Source organism: Marmota marmota, unplaced genomic scaffold (genome assembly GCF_001458135.2).
Source record: "Marmota marmota marmota unplaced genomic scaffold, marMar, whole genome shotgun sequence".
Lineage (NCBI taxonomy): Eukaryota > Metazoa > Chordata > Mammalia > Rodentia > Sciuridae > Marmota > Marmota marmota.
This window is the reverse complement of record NW_025999949.1, coordinates 3,428,591-3,450,888: the sequence shown is the minus strand read 5'-3', so window position 1 is coordinate 3,450,888 and position 22,298 is coordinate 3,428,591. Positions and strand designations below refer to the sequence as shown.

The window sequence follows — 22,298 nt, the reverse complement described above, 5'->3', positions numbered from 1 at the left end:
CACTTTCTTAGAAATACTCTAGCAATAAAAAAGTATTAAATTCTCTTTTATCCTCTTTTTTCCTCTTACTCTATTTTGCTTCTCCCTCCTAGTTCTTGGATTTGGTTTAGAATCAGTCTTCATAAAGCCATGATCAACCTCTTGGAAACTGATAAGATGGAACTAAGTAACCAATTAATTTCTCTGTGTTTTTCTTATCCTATCTATCTATCTATCTATCTATCTATCTATCTATCTATCTATCAATCATCATCATCATCTGTCATCTTCGGCTCTCAGGTTAGCTTTGTATAAAATAAATATCAATTTTCCCATCTGTGATAGTTTTTCCCTACCTCTTCACCTAGACTGTCTTTCCATTATCCTGTGTGGCTGACTGCAAAACCTAGACAATGTTATTGGACTTGTGTAGAGTTTATTTCTTTTTTCCAAGGAACAATCACAAATGATCTAATCTGCCCCGTAAGAACAGCTCTGAAAATTAAGTGTGTTTTCTTTTCTCTCTGCAGCTTGAATTCTTGCAGCCAGCATGGGGAAACAGAACAGCAAGCTTCGCCCCGAGGTCATGCAGGACTTGCTGGAGAGCACAGACTTTACAGAACATGAGATCCAGGAATGGTACAAAGGCTTCTTGAGAGACTGCCCCAGCGGACATTTGTCAATGGAAGAATTTAAGAAAATATACGGGAACTTTTTCCCTTACGGGGATGCTTCCAAATTTGCAGAGCATGTCTTCCGTACCTTTGATGCAAATGGAGATGGGACAATAGACTTTAGAGAATTCATCATTGCTCTGAGTGTAACGTCGAGGGGGAAGCTGGAGCAGAAGCTGAAATGGGCCTTCAGCATGTACGACCTGGATGGAAACGGCTACATCAGCAAGGCAGAGATGCTGGAGATTGTGCAGGTATGTAACCCTTTCAAAGGAGAAGAGTGTGTGTCATAAGTAAAAAATTGGAAAGTGCACAGAGCAGAAATTGCAAACTGGTAGATCATCAGTGCATTTTATTTAGTTCATTCAATGTTTATAAAATGTTTGAAGCTGCATTACAGGGCAAGGAGATTGCACATAAAACTTCACATGGGTAACATGTCTTGAAAACTCAGGAGCTCTGGCAACACTGGGCCCATAATCCTGCCTTTCAGGTTACTGTTGCTTTAGAGTAATCCCTACACTGAAGATGGACATGTGCTCTTCAGTTGGTTGTATATACCCATTGCAGTGGCTTGCCTGGACCTGGAGCCCTGGGGTTGGGGTTCACATCCTCTGGAGTGGTGTTAATGATTAAACTTTGAACTGGGCTCATGTCCTGCATCTTATGTCACTACCTCTGTGACTTTGATCAAGTTAGTTCACAGAAGCAGTGTCCTCTGTGAAATATATCTACCAGTGATACCTACCCATGATGTGAGGTTATTTTAAGATCAGACATGACTCCATGTTAAATGCTTAGCACAGTGCCAACCCCCACATTGATAAGCTCATTATCATTATCATTAACTTACAAATTTATTAGACTCTCAAAGAAAAACTCTAGACTTCAGATTCATTCCATCAAAGATAAACACTGTAGTATGTCACTTTAATAAGATATACTTTTGTCACTTTAATAAGATATACTCCATTTGCTTTCCCCAGGTTACTCACCCAGAGAAAGCTCCAAACAGGAGAATGGGTCTCAGTGTTGGCTACATTTTCCTTAGGAGACCCAAACACACTTTGGGGAGGGGGGAAGCAGGATAAGGAGGTATGGTCATGGCAAGGACAGCAGTGGGACCCAGAGACAAATTTAAGGAGACAGACACAGGTCTTAGGAAAGGGCTAGAAGGGCCTCAGCAGCAGATGATAAGAAGAACTGGGTGGGCGGGCACCACAATGAGTGCTGTGGTCGCTCAGGATCTTGGCAGTGAATGGGGCACACAGGGAAGCAAGTGATGGCAGACAGCGGGTACAAAAGGGTGGACACTTGGCTTTCTGGGGGTCTCAATGCAGACGCCACACTCATCCCAGGGCATCGGAGTACATGTCCTGCTGAGGTAGAGCTGCAGCCCCTGGGAGAATAGTGGAGTGCTAGGTGGGCAGGGGGGATGTACCACAAGGAGACATAGGAACTCAGCTATTGCTGGAGAGGATGAGGGTGGAGGTGGGGTCTTGGCTACAAAGAATCTCCAGGAACCTCCTGATTATTGAAATTGGGGACAGAGCCCAAGAGAGACCTATAACAATGACTCAGGATGGACCCTTGACACTGAGGCCTGAGGCCTCCTCTCAGGCCAATGGGACTGAACCCATATGGCTTTTAAAGGACCTGTTGGAGGGATGCAGGAACAGGGATCCCAAATGACTCCCTCTCCCAGGTGCACTCATTCAGGAACTCTCCAAGATCTGACAACCACCTATCCAGTTGGGCCACAGGTAGCTTTTCTCACATCCAGAGCATCTGAAAAAATTGGGTTAAATGAATTCCTCAGAGATATGAGCCTAAAGCAGAAATAAATCTTCTCTCCCCTCCCTTAGGATAAGTGTACAAAAAGTATAACATCTATAAAAATACAGGCAGTATAGAAAACTATAAAAGATAGACGGAAAATTACTCATAATTCCACCCTACCAACAAAGAGAATCACTGCTGATGATTATTTAAATACATCTTTCCTTATCCTATTTCCATGCATTTAAAAATATCCAACTGATTTAATAATTTATAGAAGTTTTCTATGTTGCCATTTTTACTAACATAGTAACACAAGTATTTCCATACATAAAAAATTTAATAAAGACAATTCCATGGCTGTATAATAACAGTCCTATCATATATTATAATTTACTACATTTTACCCTGTTGTGGGATATTTAGGTTATTTCCAACTTTCATTGTTAAACATAACTTTTTATTTATTATTTTTACCTTTTTTTTATTGGTTGTTCAAAACATTAAACATAACTTTTTAAAAAATAAAATAACATCAGTAATCCTTCTGTTTAAAGCTTTTTTTTTTCTATTTTTAAGTTTATTCCCTAAGAATGGATTCCCAGAAGGAAAATTACTAGGTCAAAGGGCATGATCATTTCTAAAGTTCTTGATATATTCTGCCAAATTGCTTTCCCAAGTGTGTAAAGGGTATTTCCATATCATTTTTCTGTTCTAATTTTTCTTAATCTTTGCTAATTAAGCAAAATTGAGATTTTAAAGATGATTCATTATATTATTTAGTTTATATTATTTTGTTATTACTATAACAAATACCTGAGAAAATCAACTTATAAAGAGAAAAGGCTCCAAGTTGGAGATTTCAATCCATGATGGGTTGCCTCTATTGCTTTGGGGCCTGTGGCGAGGTAGCACATCAAGGAGGGAGTATGTGGCAAAGCAAAACTGCACACCTCATGGCTGGGAAGCAAGAGACAGACTGAGGAAGAGACTGGGGTCCCACAATCCAGTCGGCCTTACTGGCCAAGGCTTGTGCTTGTTCTCTCTCTCTCTCTCTCTCAATCTGAGAGTGCTGGCCTCTGCTCCTCTATAGAGAAAAAAGATAGATATATTCTTCTTTAGGAGAGAATTGTTTCTTGATTAGAATCTAAAAAAGAAATTCCCATCAGCCACTGTGAAATCTCCTGATTAACATTTTCACCCACCTGTCCTGGTTGATTTCATGGCCACTATTGAAGATGTGGACACCAAAGCAGTGAGGAGCCTTCAGACCATGTGGGCTGATGGAGATCAGCAATTATTCATGCTTCATTTTATGTCTAATTGTTCATTTTGCACCTACAGAGTGCCTGGCATTGGGAATAAATAGTATAGAGGAAAATAGACACCATCCCTATGCATGAAATCCAGGTTGCAAAACAGAATGGAAAAATTACAGTGAACATTCACAAGTCGCTAACAGGCACTAAACAAGCCCCTGGCAACCATCAAAAGTGATCATGAAAATGAAGGTGCACCTAGCCTGCCACGCTAGTTGCTATAGGGTTCCAACATGACTCACAGGCCCACAGCAGGTTTCCAGGTCTTAATGGTAAGGACACACATTCCTCAAGAAATATCTACGTATCTGCGGTTCTCAATGTGCCTGTCCATGGAAGGCTCAAATGCCCTGTCTCCCAGCACCACACCCTGGTGATTAATATTCATGACTGCAGGAAATATTGCAGCACCCCTGAAGCAACTTCCACATCATCAAAGAGATTAAATTAAATTTTGAGCTATTTTCATATTAAGAGCTATGTTATTTTGTTCTGCTACTTTGCAAACTGACAATTCATGTATTCTGTCACATTCTTATGCTAATCTCCTGTTTTCTATTATTCTGGGTGCATTGGAATTTACTGTAAAATCTTACTGAGCTTCTCATTCTATTTAATTTTTTTAATCGTTTTTTTTTTTTCCTTTCCTTTGAAAAACCCATACTCTGTAGGCCTTGTCAGCTTTGTGCCTTTGTGGGATCCTCTTTTCTTTGTTCTAGCTGGTCTGCACCACTTACATTCACTGGGTTCAAAGAAGCCATGGAGTGTTAAGTTTCTACTTTGTTCCTGGGTAAAATTTCTGTTTCATGCCATAGAAAGTGATGAGGTGGAACTAGTTGTGACCCAGGAGAACCATAAAGAAGTCAAGATTCTATTTGTTGACATAACTCTTGGAATTTGATGATGAGTGTAGATGCATAAATTCTTGACTGAATCTGGATCTCTCCAAGACTTAAAAAGTCAAGCAACTTAATAAAAATTAATGATATTTTTTTACACCGGGGATTGCACCCCAGGGGCACTTTTACCACTGAGCTACACCCCATTATTATTAGTAGTAGTAATATTTTCAATTTTGAGGCAAAGTCTTGCTAAGTTGCTGAGGCTGACCTTGAACTTGTGATCCTCCTGAATCAGCCTTCCCAGTCTTTGGAATTACAGGCATTCATCACTGTGCCCTGCAAAAATTAATGGTTAATGATTAATTAATGATTTATGGTCATTTACCTACAAAGACTAATAATTGGTCACAGTACAAGTGGGGATGAAAACTAGTTTAATTAGGGTAGAAAATGATTGGGGTGTAGAACTGCAATTCACAGATTCTGTAATAGTTTCTCTCAGATGTCATTTCCTGTATTTTAGTTTTGGTATTAAGAATATTATTTGTGGTAACAAGATGGAATTATTTTATATTTCCTAATTTTGATAAACGCCAAAATTCATGAGACTACTGTGGATTCTGCATAGTACTGAAATGCATGGTATTAGTTTCCTATGCTGCTATAACAAAATACCACAAACCAATAGCTTTAGACAATTGCAATTTATGATCTTACAGTTCCATAAGTCACAAATCTAAGATCAGCTTCACTGGGCTAAAATTAAGGTGTCCTTAGGCTTTGTTCCTTCTGTAGGCTTTAGGGAAAATCCTTTTACTTGCTTTTTCCAGCTTCTAGAAGCTGCCTATATTCCTTGGTATGCACCCCTCTTCATTCTAAGTCAGCAATATCAAATTGAGTCCTATCATGACACCTTTCCCTCTGGGCATCTTATTCTCTCTTTTTTTTTTTTTTGTTCCACTGGAACCATCTAGAAGAATCCTCCCATCTTAATATCCTTAATTAAATATGCAAGCCATCTTTTAGTATGTAAAGTAACATATTCACAGGTTTTAGGGATTGGGACATGGAAAAATCTTGGGTATCATTACTCAGTTTACCATATATGTCAAAATGCAGTTGTATTTCTTTTTTTTTTTCTTTTTTCTTTCTTTTCCATACTGGGGATTGAACCCAGGGCCCTGTGCATGCCAGGCCAAACTCTACCAACTGAGCTACCATCCCAACCCTAGATGTGTTCCTTTTTAAATAAAACATTTTTTTGTGTGCAGTATCAACATCTGGATGAACAAGCAAAACCATATGCAGATTTATTTTTAGGACCTTAAATGAACCTTTTCACATTCATTTTTTTTAATAACAAATACAGGAGCATGATTTAGGCTCAATATTTTGTTATTGCATCAAAATCATCTCTTGGGGGTCTTAAGCCAGATTAAGACTATGCTTATGCTAGATTCTCTCTTCTCCATGGGGGTGGGGGGCTGTTCTGCAAGAGGATGGAGAATCCTCCCTACCCCTCATAGCTCCCTGACCCCCTCTGCTTCTGGAAGCAGTCTGAATACCCATGCGCATCACAGCATAGGCTGAGGACTGGACCAAAAGAGAAAGGGAGTGGTGTTACGAATTCTGCCACCAATGCTTATACTCTCTGGGACCTTGGGAGACAGTGGGAAGAGTCCATGCATGGGACCACAGCACACCCAGGGAGAGAATGTAGGAAGAAAATGGAATTCTACTGCCTTCCTTCTGTTCCTAGAAAGTAACTAAGTAGGACCCCTGAAAGGTCAGCTACGGAGCTGTCGTTGGTTAGATGTCTATGAACTGGCATTACACTTAGGATTGAATGACAATGACAGTCTTCCACAAAAATTGATCATCTGTACTCAAAATAAGAGGAAGCCAAAGGAAGAATGGGAATGTGACAGTAGGCATCCTGGGCAAAGGGGGTCGATATCCCTTGCCTTTTAACTACTTCAACCTCCCTCTCCCTTCTTTCCCATCTCCTTGAGTCATGATGTCTTATTCTTGTGTCTCCGGGCTCAACTTCCTTTTTTTTTTTTTTTTTTAACAGAGGCAGTTTGGTGTTGTAAATCCTGGGTGATTGTGAGGATTCAATTAGTTATTTTAAGTAATGCAGCTAACACGGTGCCTTTTGGGGAGCATCACTGGATAAATTTTGACAGTAATTATCACTACCACAGTTTCCAAATCTGGGACAGGATGTCTCCCAGCTCAATATAGTGAGCTCATTTCCAATTCAGTGGACAGAGTACTGCGAAGGGCAGGATCCTCCATTAAAATGACCTCATTGTGAAATGTATGTTCATAAAAGAAAGGGAGGTAACCCAACTAAATCTCCCACTGGTGAAAAATGACAGGAATTCCCCAAACCCATTGACCCAGCCCACACAGTCATGCACAGGGACAATTTGGGGAACAGCTATCTAGATTTATTCTCAAGTTCAAGTTCAAGTCTTTCCAAAAGGAATCTATGGGCTGATGTAATATTACAGCAGTCCTCAGGGAAGCTTGCTTTAAACATCTGGTTGTAATAATTTGTAATTAGCATGTTCAGCACTTTGGATGTTAATGACTGCTTTGAAAATACTTGGAGTTCAAATACCTGCTGTCTGACAAGAGACTTGCTCCCTCCCAGTTGTGATTCAGGGTTCACCAGCACTTTGGATGATGGCAGGGTGAACTTTAGAACACCCCCTAATCCACATTCTCATATTTTTTGAATCCATGAAACCTGAAGAAGGGGAGTTTGGGGCACACTGGCACCCCATCACAGCAGATTTTGGCTTTCTTTTAGAAGTGTGTGTGTTGTTGGTTTTTTTTTAATTCACCCTTGTGATGAACAAGGTCATGCAGTAGGTTTGGGTTTGGTGGGGAGGGGGTCATGGTGGTATTCCTGCAAAGGAATAAATAAATGTCCCATTAATCCTGTCTGGTTTCAAGAGTGCCAACTGTGACAATTTAGACAACCCTCCTATGAGTAGTTATGCCACAGAGGATCAAAATAAGGATCAAAGGGACGTCTTTACATAGGCTTTAGACACATATCCTGAGTGGCATTTGCATTTTTTCCCCAAAGACCTTTCTAAACTCATGTCATAGACACTATGTCACTTTTAATATGCTTCTTGGAGACGTGACACAGTATACTGATTCTAGGCGGGGAAAAGCAAGGAGTAGGAAAGATCTTTGAGTCCATCTTACGTGGTTCCTGGGCATTCAGTTCCAAAAACATTGCCTTATTTTCATTCATGAATTTGGACCACAGACGTTACTCTGGAAGGCAACCTAGATTTTTCTGGAGAAAATTATTTAAAATAGTGGCATAGGCTAGTGATTTTCTCTAAGAATTCGCCATCGTGCCTGCTTATCCATGTGTTGGGTTTGTCCCTTTCTTATTAAAGGGTTGACACTGCAAGTCACACTATAGTGTAAGAGTTTAAATTAACTCTCAGTGTCAAGTATGACGTCTGGCAGATGAGAGTGAGTATCTACTACCAAATGGCCCTTCTCTGGCTTTTCCCTCCCAGAATCCTTTGTGAATTCCTCTTTATTCTCCTGCTTCCTAAATATAGATATTCCCAAGCAGGGATCCAGCACGGCTCTCTTTCTTCCATTGCCTCTGAGAAGTCTCATCCTCTCTAGGAATGTTACGGACTAAGCGTAGTGGTGGGAGATTCCCATGCTGCGTCAGTTTCCTAGGGCTACCATTACAAAATGTTCTATCACAGCCCTGTAGGCCAGAAGCCCAAAATTAAAGCATCAGCAAAGTTTGGCTCCTTTTAAAGGCTCTGCAGGGGGTATGTTCCATGCCTCTCTCTAGCTTCTTGTGCTTACCACACTCCTTGGGGCCCCTGGCTTACAACTTTGTCCCTCCAGTCTGTGCCTCCATGGTCACTTGCCATTGTCCTTGTATGTCTGTGTTGAAATTTCTCGCTTATAAGGACACCAGTTATGGATTAGGGCATGCCCTAATCCAGTATGCTCATTATTTTTACATAATTACATTTGCAAAGACCCTATTCTCAAATCAAGTGACATCTACAGATTCTGGGTGGACAGGAATTTTTGCAAGACACTATTCACTCTGGTACACAAGGATTATCTTGTTTAATTCACAACCACTTTATTATCCCTATTTTATGGACAAAGAAACAGATTACTTCCAGATCTTCTTCTCCACTGGGTCCGACTGTTAATGGACATCTCCACTAAGCTGTTTGTTGTTCCAGAACTTCAAAGTCAGCGTTACAAATGCATCCTTGTCTCCCACCCCCAAAACTTTTTTTCTTTCCTTTCTCTCTCCTCCCTCCTTTCCTTCCTCCCTTTCTTTTTGTCTATAGCCTTACCACTCATCTGCCACCAAGTCAAAGACAACTGGGTACTTTTCCATCATCTATCCCCATACCCAGGCAGTCACCAAAACTATTACACCAGCGTCCTCAAGTTTGCAAATCTGTCATTCCTGTCCATTCCTCCTGCCACTCTCATTTCAAGTCAGTGGTGGTCTCTCTGTGGGATGTCTCCTGCAGGGTGGCTTTGAGGTGGCCACACATTTTGCAGGGCAGCTCAGGGCTGTAAAGATGTAGGTCTCCAGGAAGAGAACCAGGCACAGCTGTATCTCTCTGTGTCCTAACTTCGAGGTCACAAACCATCACTTCCACCATCTACTCCTACTCAAAGCAGTCACAAAGATCTCCACAGCTCATAAAGTGGGAGGGAGCCTAGAGTCTACATCTTGATGGGCAGTGGTGAGGTTTTGGAAGATTGTGTGGGACTGGAAATACTGTTCTGTCCTTCCTTGGAAAATGTACTTATACCACACATTTCCAGCAGGTCTTCTGCTCCACTCACCTCCCACCACGATTCTTTTCCTCGCAAGGATGCCAGAGGGATCTTTCAAAAATGCAGATAGAATTGTGTCCCTCTCCTGGTAGAGTTATTGGGTCTTGAGTGTCCCTAAAGGGCCATGTGTTAAGTCCTTCAACTGTAGGGATGGTGCTGGTGGGAGTCTCTAGGAGGCGGGGCCCGTGGAGAGTCCTGCAGTCAGTGGAGGATGCCCTTAAAGGGAACTGTGCGAGCCCAACTCCAGTCTCACTCCCTGTTTTGCTTCCTGGCCACGAGGTAAAAGATTTTGCACCACCAAGTTCCCCTGCCTTGCCACAGGCCCAAAACAGTGAGACTGCTGATCATGAACTGGAACCTCCCGAACCGTGAGCCAAAACAAACCTCTTCTCTTTATAAGTTGATTGTCTCGGGTACTTCATTTTAGTGATGGAAAGCTAACACGATGCCTTCCTACCCACACCAGGTGCCTAAATTCCTTACTAAGGACTTTGTGACAGGGGTCACCCCCTCCCTGAAAACCTTTCTCATACTGTAGTTTTTGAGTACTTCTCACCTCAGCTAAAGGTCACTTGAAAGATTCCAAAAGGCACCATGTTCTCTCACGTCCATAGTCTTTTCCTCCAGCAGTGGGCTAGAGTACCCTCTTGACACCTGCTTCTCCCTCACTCCATAGAGTTTATCTACCCTGATTTCCACCCCATCCCTTTAACCAAATCATGCCCATTTTCCCATAGTTTCTTATGGATACCTCCATTGCAATCCTGCCCTTATTTTCTGTTAATTTTAAATAGATGGCTGCTACTTAATCATGAACTACTTCACTAAAGATATAATTACTTTTATAATCTTTTTTTTTTAAGATAGAGAGAGGGAGAGAGGGAGGGGGGGAGAGAGAGAGAGAGAGAGAGAGAGAGAGAGAGAGAGAGAGAATTTTAATATTTATTTTTTAGTTTTCGGCGGACACAACATCTTTGTATGTGGTGCTGAGGATCGAACCTGGGCTGCACGCATGCCAGGCGAGTGTGCTACCGCTTGAGCCACATCCCCAGCCCCACTTTACAATCTTATCAATAGAATTTTGAAAATAGTTTTAGGGGCTGGGATTGTGGCTCAGTGGTAGAGTGCTCACTTAGCACGGGCGGGACCCGGGTTCGATTCTCAGCACCCATAAAAATAAAGGCATTGTGTTGTGTCCATCTACAAAAAAAAAAAAAAAATTCTCTCTCTCTCTCTTTAAAAAAAAAATAGTCTTAAGATTGGGCGTATAGTTTAGTGGTAGGATACCTGCTTGACACGCATGAGAACCTGAATTTGATCCCCAGCACTACAAACAATAATAATAATAATAACTTCTTTGAAGTAAAGTTGACATAAAATAAATTGTACATACTTTAAAAAAGTGTAAGTCTTGACAGTGTACATATTACAATCAAGGTAACAAACATCCACAACTCTCCAATATTTATTTTTGACCCTTCAAAATCTTTTACACTCATCCGTACCTACTACTTACTCTCCTTAGGCAATCACTGATCTACTTTCCCGCTAATCTGCTTTCTGTCCCTATATTTTTTATTTTCTAGAATTTTATATAAATTGAAGCATATATTGTGTATTCTTTTTCTCCTGGCTTCTTTCATTCAGAATAATTATTTTGAGATTCATCTATGTTATATATGCCAGTAATTTATTTCTTTTCTTTGCTGAGTACTATTCCACAGTATGCAGATACCACATGCTTTTATCATTATTGTTCATTTACCTGTATAGGAACATTTGTTTTCAATTTTTGGCTATTACAAAAAGTATCTTCTGTAAACGTTTGTGTACTAATCTTTGTATGGACATAGGCCTTCATTTCTCTTGGGTAAATAGGAACAGAATGGTTAGTAGGTTTATATTGCAATAAGGGGACGTGCTATATTACTGAATGGAATACAGTTGGTTTAACTGTCTAAAAAACTGTTTTCCAAAGAGGTTGCAAAATTTTACCTCCCCAACAGCAACGTATGAGACTTCTAATTCCTCTGATCCTCGTCAACCCTTGGCTGGTCAGTCTGTAATTTTAGCTACTCTAATAGGCATATGATTGATTATATTCCATTGTGGCTTTAATCTGCATTTTCTTAATGACTAATAAGTTGAGCATATTTCTGAGTGTGATTTGTCATTCTTATGTATTTTTGGTTGAAATATGATAGTTCAAATTTTTGCCCATTTTAAAAATGGAATGCTTTGTTTTCTTATTACTGAGTTTTGAGACTTCTTTATCTATTCTCAATACAGGCTCTTTATCAGATGCTTGCTTTGCATGTTTTCTCTCATTCTTTAGCACACCTTTTAAACCTCTTAACATGTATTTACAGAAGTAAAAAAAATTTCAAGTTTGGCTCTTATAATTTTTTTATTTATATATGATAGCAGAATGCATTACAATTCTTATTACACATATAGAGCACAATTTTTCATATCTCTGGTTGTATACATAGTATATTTACACCAATTCATGTCTTCATAACAGTTTAATATAATGTGAGGTACCCACTGAAGTTCATCCATTTGTATATGAATATCCAATGGATTTAGCCTCATTTATTGAAAAGAACACCCCCACACACACACACTGAATTGCTTCTGTACCTGGTTGAAAATTAGTTGTCCACATATGTATAAACCTATTTCTGGACATTATTCCATTCCATTGATTTATTTTTCTATTATGATAATGATACCACACTGTCTTGATTGCTGTAGCTTCAAAAGAAGTCCTGAAGTCAGGTAGTATTAGTCCTCTGACTTTATTAAGCACCCCTGTTTCAAAGTCCTTTTGGCTATTTCATGTCTTTCATCTTTCCACGTAAACTTTAAAATGAACTTATCAATTTTTGCAGAAATAGCTATTGAGATTTTGATTGGGATGACACTGATTCCATAGATCAATTTGAAGAAAACTAACATTGTAACAACATGGAGTCTTACAACTCATGAACTTGGCAGATCGTCTCATAACTTGTGGTCTTTAGTCTACTATATTAAATAATTTTGTCTAAATTATTTAATAATATTCATTGTATTGTAAGTGATATTATTAACAATCATATTTTTTAAAATATCAATTTATAGCTATTTCTAAAATATAGAGATACAATTAATCTTTGTATATCAAACACTAGAACCTTGACTACACTAATTTATTAGTTTCTCTGAAGGTTTCTCTGGGGACGTTTCAACAGATATTTTTTTGCACATAGACAAATATATTGTCTATGTGAAAAAAAATGAGAATTTTACTCTTTTATTTCCAATCTGGGTGTCCTTTATTGCACTGGCTAGAACACCTAATACAATACTGAATAAGAGAGGGTAGAAATGGACATTCTATCTCAATATCAGTCTTAGGGGAAAACCGCTCAGTCCTCACCATAATGTATGACATTAGCTGTCAGTTTTTCATGAAGCTCCTCTCCTTTCTTAGCTTGATGAAAGTTTTTTCTTTTCTTCTTAATCATGAATGGATGTTGCATGTTATCAATTTTTTTCTATTCTCTACGAAAATCATGATATATTTCTTCTTAGTTTGTTAACATAGTTTAATATAGTTCAATCAATTTCATTGATTAATTTTTGTATAGTAATCTAGCCTCACATTCCTGAAATAAATCCTGATAAGTCACGATGTATTATCCTTTTAGTATATTGTAGATTCAAGTTGCTGAAAATTAGTTTAGCCTTTCCGCTTCTCTGTCCACGTGGTGTATTGGTCTGAAGTTTTTTTGTGATATCTTTTATTTCGTTAGGTTGTCAGGCAATGCTGGCCTTACAGAATGAATTGTAACCTTCAGTATGGTTATCAGACTGATGCTGGTTTTTGAAACATGTTGAGATCTCTTCTCTTCTTCCCAATTTTCTGGCAGTACATTTAAGTTGGTGTTATTTCTTCATTAAATGTTTAGTAGAATTTCCCAATGAAGCTATCTGGGCCTGGAGTTTTCTGTTTTAAAATATTTTTTTAGTTGTTGATGAACTTTTATTTATTTATATGTGGTGCTGAGAGTCGAACCCAGTGCCTCACACATGTGAGGCAAATGCCCTACCACTGAGTTACAACCCCAGCCTTGGAGTTTTTCTTAATGAGAAGGTTAGCTACAAATTTCATGTCTTTGTTAGATGAAGGGATATTCAGGTTATCTGTTTCTACTTGTTTGGAAGATTTTTTTTCCTATTAAGGTGCTTCTTGGATCTGTGGGTTTATAGTTTTTATTAAATTTGGAATGTTTGCAGTAAATTATATTTTCAAATATTATTCTGTGTTCCACTCTCTCTTTTCTTCTTCAAGGTCTTTAATTGCATATTCATTAGGTGGCTCAAAGGTATCAAACAGTTCACTGATGTTGTTACATTATAATTTTTGAATTTTCTGTTTTCTTTTGAGTAGTTTTTCATTCCATTTTCTTCAAATTCATTGATATTTTAGGTCCTTTTTACGCTTTCCATATCACTACTTTTTGGACCTATGGAAACATGGTTTTTGTACCTATTTCAGTGTCCTGCTAATTCTAACACCTATGCCATTTCTGGATTACTTTTAATTGATTGCTTTTTCTCCTCCTTCTATGTTACATTTTCCTACTTCTTTGTGTGACTGGCAATTGCAATTTTTTTATTAGATGCCAGGGATTGTGAATTTTACCATGCTGGTTGCTAGATATTTTTGTAGTCCTATAAATATTCTTAAGTTTTGTTCTGGGATGCAAATAAGTTACTTGGAAGCAGTTGTAACTTTCTAGAACTTTCTTTTTAAGATTCATTAGGTGACACCAGAGCAGTGCTCATGTAGGGCTAATTAATCCTCAATACTAAGACCCTTTTGAGTAGCCAGCACCCCACAAATCCTGAGGCCTTCTATGGCTGGTGAATATGGATGCTCTTACTCTTCCTTCGAATCCTAATCCTTTTGCTTGGTTATTTCCCCGCAGTCCTGGGTAGTTTCTTCTCACACATACACAGCCCAGCTGGATACCCGAGGGGACTTGCCACAGATCCCTGGAGTTCTTTCTCGGCAGCTTTCTCTTCTGTATTCTGTCCCGTGAATGCTAGACACTTCCATCCCTCAGACTGGCCACTCCATCCCTGCAAGTCAGTTCGCCCACATGGGACCTTCCTGGCACTGTGGCTTGAAAATGTCCCCAAGGCTTGAGCTGGGGCTGTAGTCAACTAGCTATCTCTTTTGTTTCAAGTTTCTCAGGGACCACTATCCTTTGCTGCCTAATTTCCAGTGACCTGAAAACTGTGGATTTGTACATACTGGCCTTTGAGTTTTACTGTTGTTGCTTCAGGTTGAGAGTGGGTTCCGTTCCTACTAGTCCTTCTTGGTCAGAAGCAGCACTCTCTGCTCTCATTTTAAGGTACTCGTCGCCTTACCTGTCCTTCTGCCACCTGTACTGGGAGCTCTCAAAGACAAGATTGCGCTGTCCCTCCCTAAATCTGAAGGATTTAGCATCACCCCTTTTGCTTGTAAAGCCAATAAACATTGGTTAACTGAAGTCTCAGACTCCAGCACATACACAGATGAATAAGAATAACCCCCCTGTCTTGAAGAGACTAAGACATCCCTGGGAAGTCAAGCCACGTTACCTCTTCTGTAAAACAGAGGGACAGAAAACAGAGCCCAGCTGAAGAAGGGGCCAGACTCAGTCCTGGCTCAGATGCTAGTTTCATCAGCTGTTCATAGAAGCTCTGTCACAAAAAGGGTCTCTTCAAACCAGTTTGGCAGACTCTGGGTTAAACAGAATTCAAGGGGCGTCTTAACCGCAGGAATTCTCAGTCTCTAATATGTTCATGTGCGTTGTGATTGTCTAAGAAGAGTAAAGTAAGCAGCGTTTCTCAAGCTGTTTTGATGACAGCCTTTCTCTGGTCTTACAGCATCTTGAAAGACTGATATTTCTTGGAAAGAGTTTTGGAAAAAAACAAAAACTTCTTTACAGCATCATCAGCAATGGTTGTCTAGTCTCTGCTTATATATATTTAATTTCCTTGTGTGATGCAGCCTATCACAATTCTGCCTTTGGATACCTCTGAGCAGAAGAACACTCTTCCTTGACTTTCTGTAATTCTTTTATTTATTTATTTTTGTTTATTTATTTTGGTAATAGGGATTCAACTCGGGCGCACTCAACCACTGAGGCACATCCCCAGCCCTATTTTGTATATTATTTAGAGACAGGGTCTCACTGAGTTGCTTAGCACCTTGCTTTTGCTGAGGCTGGTTTTGAATTCCTGATCCTCCTACCTCAGCCTCCGGAGCTGCTGGGTTACAGGCGGGTACCAACATGCCAGGCCTAATTCTTTGATTTATAAAAGGGATGGTGCTGGGTTCTTTCAAACAGTAAGCTATTGTGCTGAGAGTACAAGTCAGCACACAAATCTTTGACTAATTATCTTTAAAAGGATCATATTATCACAAAGGCAAGAATATTCGCAGTGGTTGAATGTATTCGAATTCCATTTTTAGCACCAAAAATTGTGGTTTTGGGTTTTTAAGGAAAATCTTACATGAAACTTAATGTCAGAAGGGAACTTCTTTGGTTGAAAGAGGGGTGGGACCCTGTTCTCCTCTCACCCTCTCCCTAGTAACGAAGATGCTTAAGGCTCAAGGACCATGGTAGAACACTATGGGGAAGTATGGAAGTTACTAATTCAATTTATTCTTCTAGCTCTAAGTGAGAAAGTATTTATGTCATTTAGCTACATAGATAATGATCCTATTTTTAAAATTTCTGAGGATTTTCGAGGCCTGTTCCAACCTCTTTTTCTGGTATATAAATCCTTCTAAGAAGGGTGCTGTTCTTTATCTATAATCTAAAAACAACCCAGCATAGCTCAACCTCTTTTGCCCTTAGTCTGCTGTCAGAGAATCTTGAATTTCTGGTTCCCTGTTGGAAGATGCTAAATTTTCTGATGGAAAGAGTCAGTCTGGTTTTCTTCAGAGAGAGCATGGAGCATTGACTCTTGGAATTGTGCCTGGCCTCTGTTAACCCCACAACCTCTGTCAGTTCAGACTGAGTCCTTCCCTTCCAGCCTTCCAACAGTGTGCTCCCTCTGAGGGAAAAAGAAGAAAATACTCAGATAGGTCACAAGGAGGGTGGTAGGGGTCCTGGTCACAGCTGGGAGCTATCCTGAACCTGCTGGGTGGAGGCAGTGCTGGGCTCCTGGGTGTCCCAAAGCTTTGCATTTACCTAGAGACAAGACTAGGACTCCCCAAGTTTACTTAAAAACAGGATGGTCCTGTTAGGCCTCTCACTGACATCACTAAATTAAAGTGGAGAAATAGCCTGGTTTCTTCATGGTTTAATCCCATTAAATTTGGGGATGGGGAGGGGTGAACAGGGAAACTGGAGCTAAAAAAACAACAACATGATTTGCTTCAGATTGCTGTCTGGGGTTGTGTCTTTTTTATTTTTTCTCTCTCTTCAGTGGAGTCCCAGATTTTGAATTTCTCTAACAATCAGCTGTTGGTCATTGATGCTGTGGAAGGGAGCACAGAGATCATTCCCCAAGTCGTGGTCTTGCACGACTATCGTCCAGTACCTCACTCTGGACACCACCTCGACTCATCCCCTCAGCTCTCTGCTGACTTCTCTGGAACCACCCACATCACGGACTTGGTTTTATGAATAGTCCACTCATCTCTAGGGATGACTTGATACACATTAAAGAGAAAAGTATGAGTGCCACGAAAAAGCCACCTGGAAACATGAGCCTCTTATGGAGATCTTGCTTCTTCCTCAACCCAGTTGCACTCTACCCTGGGTGTCCCCGAGCCCAGCAGGCAAAGCTGCCCTCAAGTCAGTCTGCTCGTTCCCATGGGGCAGGCGGCAGGAGGGAGAGCTTATGTTGTATTTTACACTAACCTGCTCTCAGTCTCTGTACCGGCTCCACTTCTTCAGCCTAGGATTGAGAGACTAATAGTGACCCACTCTATTGCATGTGAGAGTCCCCTTTTCTATCCACGCTCATGTGTTTGCTTGGTCTTTAAAGCATCTGATCAACCAAGAATATCAGGGGAATCTGGGCATGGTGGAGCATGCCTATAATCCCAGCAACTCAAAGGGCTGAGGCAGGAGGATCACAAATTCAAAGCCAGCTTCAGCAACTTAGCGAGGTCCTAAGCAACTCAGGAGACCCCGTCTCTAAAAAAAATGTGAAAAAGATCTGGGGATGTGGCTCAGTGGTTAAGTGCCCCTGAGTTCACTCTCCAGTACCAAAAAAAAAAAAGAAAAAAGAATACAAGAATGTTAGGTGAATGACTTCTAGATTAGTGCTAGTTGGCTTTGCATCAGAATCCTAAGAAGGGGTGTTTCATGAGCCCCAACCCTAGGGGCTGAAAGTTCTACAGAGTGTCCCAGACCAGTAGGTTTTACTCGATGCTGGGAGGTCCAGAGGCACCTAGGGGATGGCTTTTATGACTGCTATTAAAGCCTTGCTGGAATGACCACGCCCATTTCAACAGAGCTCCAGAAAGGGGCACTTTGGGGCTGCAGTAGGGTATCTGTAAGGAGAGGCAGGTGACATATAAAAGGAGAGAGACCACAACCATCTTGTTGACTATTGTATCCCCACCACAAGCACAGAGCAGACAAGACACAATTGTGGAACAATTTTGATTGACCATTTCTTAAATTCTCTGAACATGATTTCTTGAAAAAAAAAAAAAGAGGGTATAGAGGCAGATTTGGAAAGTGGGTGTAAATAGGAAAATCAAATTTAATACCAATTCTACCATTTTGTTGCTGGCAGGAGAAATATATTCCTTATCCTGGTCTAGGAGGCCATGTTGCCTGTCCCCACCTGCTCTTACACATCCTGTGGTCTTCCTGCCATTCCCACCCTGAGCTTCCAAAGTGTTTCTCTCTGCCCTTTACCTCTTTAAACCCCATGATTTCTTCATCTCTTTTTTCAATCATCAGTCCTCAGGGAAGCTGTCCTAACCCTCTGCCAAGGCCCAATCCCCATTACGCTTACAAGATTACACACCTTCCTCGGTAGCACTCAACAGTGGCCTTACATTTATTTCTCTGGTCATTTTAATATTGCCTGTCATCCTTATTTAACAGTAATTCCTATGAGGGCAAAGACTGGGGGAACCATCCATAGTATTTGGTATATAATAGTTTCTCAGTAAGCATTTGATGAATGAGTGAATGGATAGAATGAACTAGGAGTAGAGGGTTTTATAACCTGGGGTCTATGGATGAGCTTCCAAATTCAAAAGCCCCTGAAATCACCTGCAGTGGTGTAAGATTTCTAAGGGTGGAGGCCATAGCTTTTGACAGATTAGGAATCCGAGTTTTACGTGAATACGTTAGTTATGCAACAAGAGGGAGGAGAAAAAGAAAAAATGATGGGAACGAAAAATATGAAAGGACAAAGAGAGAACTTTATAAAAAAAAAAAAAGGAGTAGAACCAAGAGGAGAGAGAGGAGACATAAGAAGAGGTGATGGAGTGGATCAGCTATCCCTGAACAAATTCTCTGCACTTAGCCTGACTCTGTGTGTGACCCAGTGTTAAGCATCATCAAGGATCTGATGAGCAGTTGCCCTTGATTGTCACTGTCACATCTAAAAAGAGAATATCCTAGCTAATTACAGTTTAGGGTAAGTAAAATGAAGGATTCCCAAAGAGGTGATACAGAGCCATTGTCTTGTACAGTGGAAGAGAGATTATAGGTAGCAATAGAAGAAAGGATGATTACAGAGGGCTTCCTGGAGGAGGGTCACATTTCCATCTGCCCCCAACACTTGAGCAGGATATCAAGGAGGAGGGGAGAGAAGGAGGTGAGACTCAGATGAGGAAAGAGTGTAAATAACGCCACTGATCCAGGAAAACAAGATGTGTGTCAGGTCGGTGGACTCAATGGCTTTGTGGAATATCTGAGCTGGGAATTGCCCTCTTGGGCCAATCATGGACAAGTGATAACTACAAGGAGCCAGGGAGATGATCCTAGAGGCTAGAACAGACTCCAGAAGGAACAACCTAGGCCCAAAGAAGGCTGAGGATGGGTAATCACACAGCCTCCCTAAGACTTTTGGCAAATATAAACTCATCCTGTCTGTACATGCTCCTCCCTCTTCACCTCCAGCCCTCCTGAAGTGGGTCAGCTCTCGCCCAGTAGAGGTTGAGCTGATGTGGCCTGGTGAGCACCCATGTCTAGGTTCTGTTCTGCTGTTGTTAATCTAACATTCCTGAGCTTATGAACTCACAAAATACGCAAATGGTGTGAGTTTGAAATCCATGTGGGTCACTGATTCCCCTTTGCCCAGGTCGGAAATTACAGAAAAGATTTCCATTTAGCAAAGAAAGCTGAAGCAAGGTGACAAGACCTCGAGAGTCATTTGCTGGTGTGGGGACACTTGTGCTTTCTACTCCTCTTACTGAATATTCAGCTGGCCCTGCAGATTTCAGAGCCTCTGTGTCTCCACTTGATAAAAGATCTCTATCTTCAGTGGTCTTTCCTGGAATTAGGTGTCCCAAGCAGTTTGGCACATGGTGCTATGGCCCTAGTACAGACGGTAGCATAGACCTGGGGCAGAGGGGACAGCAAGGTCCAGGAGGAGGACAGAGTATGGCTCATCTTTTGCCTCCAGAGACACTTCAGTGAGCACTTCTTGGGAAAGCTGACTGACTGCGTTTAGCAATGACACCCATCACCCCCGGAGAGGGCTGTGCTCATGACCTTCCAAGAGCACTCACTGTGGGGGCAGCACTAGAGTTCAGTAAGGGATTTGGGTAGGTTTAAGATAGACTCAGAGCCAGGCACATTGGCAAACACTGATAATCCTGCTACTCAAGAGGCTGAGGCAGGAGGATCGAAAGTTCAAGGCCAGCCTGGGCAACATAATAAGACCCTGTCTCAAAACAAAATGAAAAGGGCTGGGGATGTAGCTCAGTGGTAGAACACCCTGGGTTCAATCCCCAGTACTGAAAGAGAGAGAGAGAGAGAGAGAGAGAGAGAGAGAGAGAGAGAGAACAGGGACCCAGAAGCCTGACCTGAGGGATCAGGTTAGGGATGAAATCAGCCCAGGGGTCAGTACTATGGGAGAGTCCATCTTTCGTTCTTATTTTATTGACTGAGATTGGAGTATCTGTTGGTCCAGAATATTTCAGGGATTTCAGGCCCAGTTGATCCCAAACAAGAATGTAAACCAGAGAAGTTTAACCTTGAGTGTCCCCTTTTGCTCCCACATTTCCCAATTGGAGATCACCTTCACTTAGCTGCCTTTTTTTTCCTGATTTCTGCTTGCCCAGAGCTTGAGAACTTTCTGGAATCTCCTGCTTCTCCCTGGCAAATCTATTTTTTTTTCCCCCCAGGTCTAAGGTGTTCAAAGTGAATCTGAGCAGCAAAGTCATGATCTGGGGATAAAAAATAATGAATTTATATTATTCTTCCTAAATAAAAACTATATTTGATAACTGAGGCCTTCCAGGCCCTTCTGAGTACCCCGGAGAGGTCACAGGTGGTGGGGACACAGTTTCAATAGCAATTACAAAACTCTTTTGGTAGAATCCTCTACTGCTCATCAGATTTCATAGCTGTGCTGAGTCTATCTCTGAACTGAAATCGGACAAGTATTTTGATCCCAAACCCTGAAGGCAGATTGTTTCCATGTCAGAGCTCCCTGTGAAGTGGCACCCCCTTTCTCCACAGAAAAGCCCTCTTCACCATGGCTGATTTTAGGATTGTCAGCAAAAGAGTCTCTGCGAAAGAGTCCAAAGTAGATAAACTTCCTATTTTCATGTTGCCCTGTTTTACTTGGCCACTGGCTGGGAAGATACCAGCCCTCCAGGTGCTGGACACTCTCTCACTAGCTTTTCACAAACATAGCCAGTATAGTACTTTGTAGAAATGTGCAAACAAGGCCTCTGGCCTTGAGCTGGGGCTTCACAGAGATGTCTACATTTCTAAGATAAGTTACCAACTGGGCTCCATGGTAACAGCTGGCAGGGGGAGGAAAGAAAGGGGAGAAGAAGCTCTCCCCTTCTCAGATGTTGTCCTTGAAGAGTTAACTTGCCCAGAACAGTGAAAGAAAAAGCTGCTTTTATGTGAACTTCTGCAGATTGTGAACTTCTGAGCCCCTTCCCTTACATGCTGTGTATAAAATTCTGAAACTCCCTGAACTCGGGGTTCAGGGGATTAATTGATTACAGCAAAAGCTGTGCCCTCTGAACCTGGCTGAAGCCAAATAAAACTGTTTCCTGCTATCTTTGGGGCCTTGCCTCGTGTGTCCCTACAACACCTGGAAGCTTACTGGGAAGGAATTTGAGATCAGGGTCACGTACTACAGTGGGGAGGAGCATCAGGATGGATTGGGAGAGACTGAGAATATCTGTCTTGGAGAAGACTGTCAGGTGTCTGTCATGTAGTCTCCTGAGGCCTAGGAGGAGACTATAGTAGTCCCCACTTGTCTTTGCCACCTGGGGAATATCTTCTGCAGCTTCTCTCTTCAAGATGAGGCTTAAGCACAGTGGCATCTGCTCCCATCAGCATGGAAGCTGACAAGGACAAAACTTCAGCTCTGGCCTCTTTTCTCAGCTCCACTCACAGATCCTGCATTTAAAGAAGAGTTCCAAGCAGGAAGTGTGAATCAGGCGGCATAGTGATACCAGATTTCAAACTAGACTACAGAGCAATAGTAACAAAAACAGCATGGTACTGGTACCAAAACAGGCGAGTGGACCAATGGTACAGAATAGAGGACACAGAAACCAATCCACAAAGTTACAACTATCTTATATTTGATAAAGGGGCTAAAAGCATGCAATGGAGGAAGGATAGCAT

The 22,298-nt window shown here is 41.2% G+C and overlaps 1 protein-coding gene across 3 annotated transcripts in view; it reads left to right on the top strand.

Annotated features, from left to right (window-relative positions):
- The window catches only part of Ncald (neurocalcin delta), a 403,438-nt gene that overhangs the window by 374,318 nt on the left and 6,822 nt on the right, over positions 1-22,298 (top strand). For all 3 annotated transcript variants that reach the window (XM_048801936.1, XM_048801935.1, XM_015486347.2), the window contains one exon: positions 510-907. In XM_048801936.1, coding sequence (XP_048657893.1) covers positions 530-907 — 378 coding nt within the window. In that variant the 5' untranslated portion in view covers positions 510-529. The remainder of the gene's footprint in view (positions 1-509; positions 908-22,298) is intronic.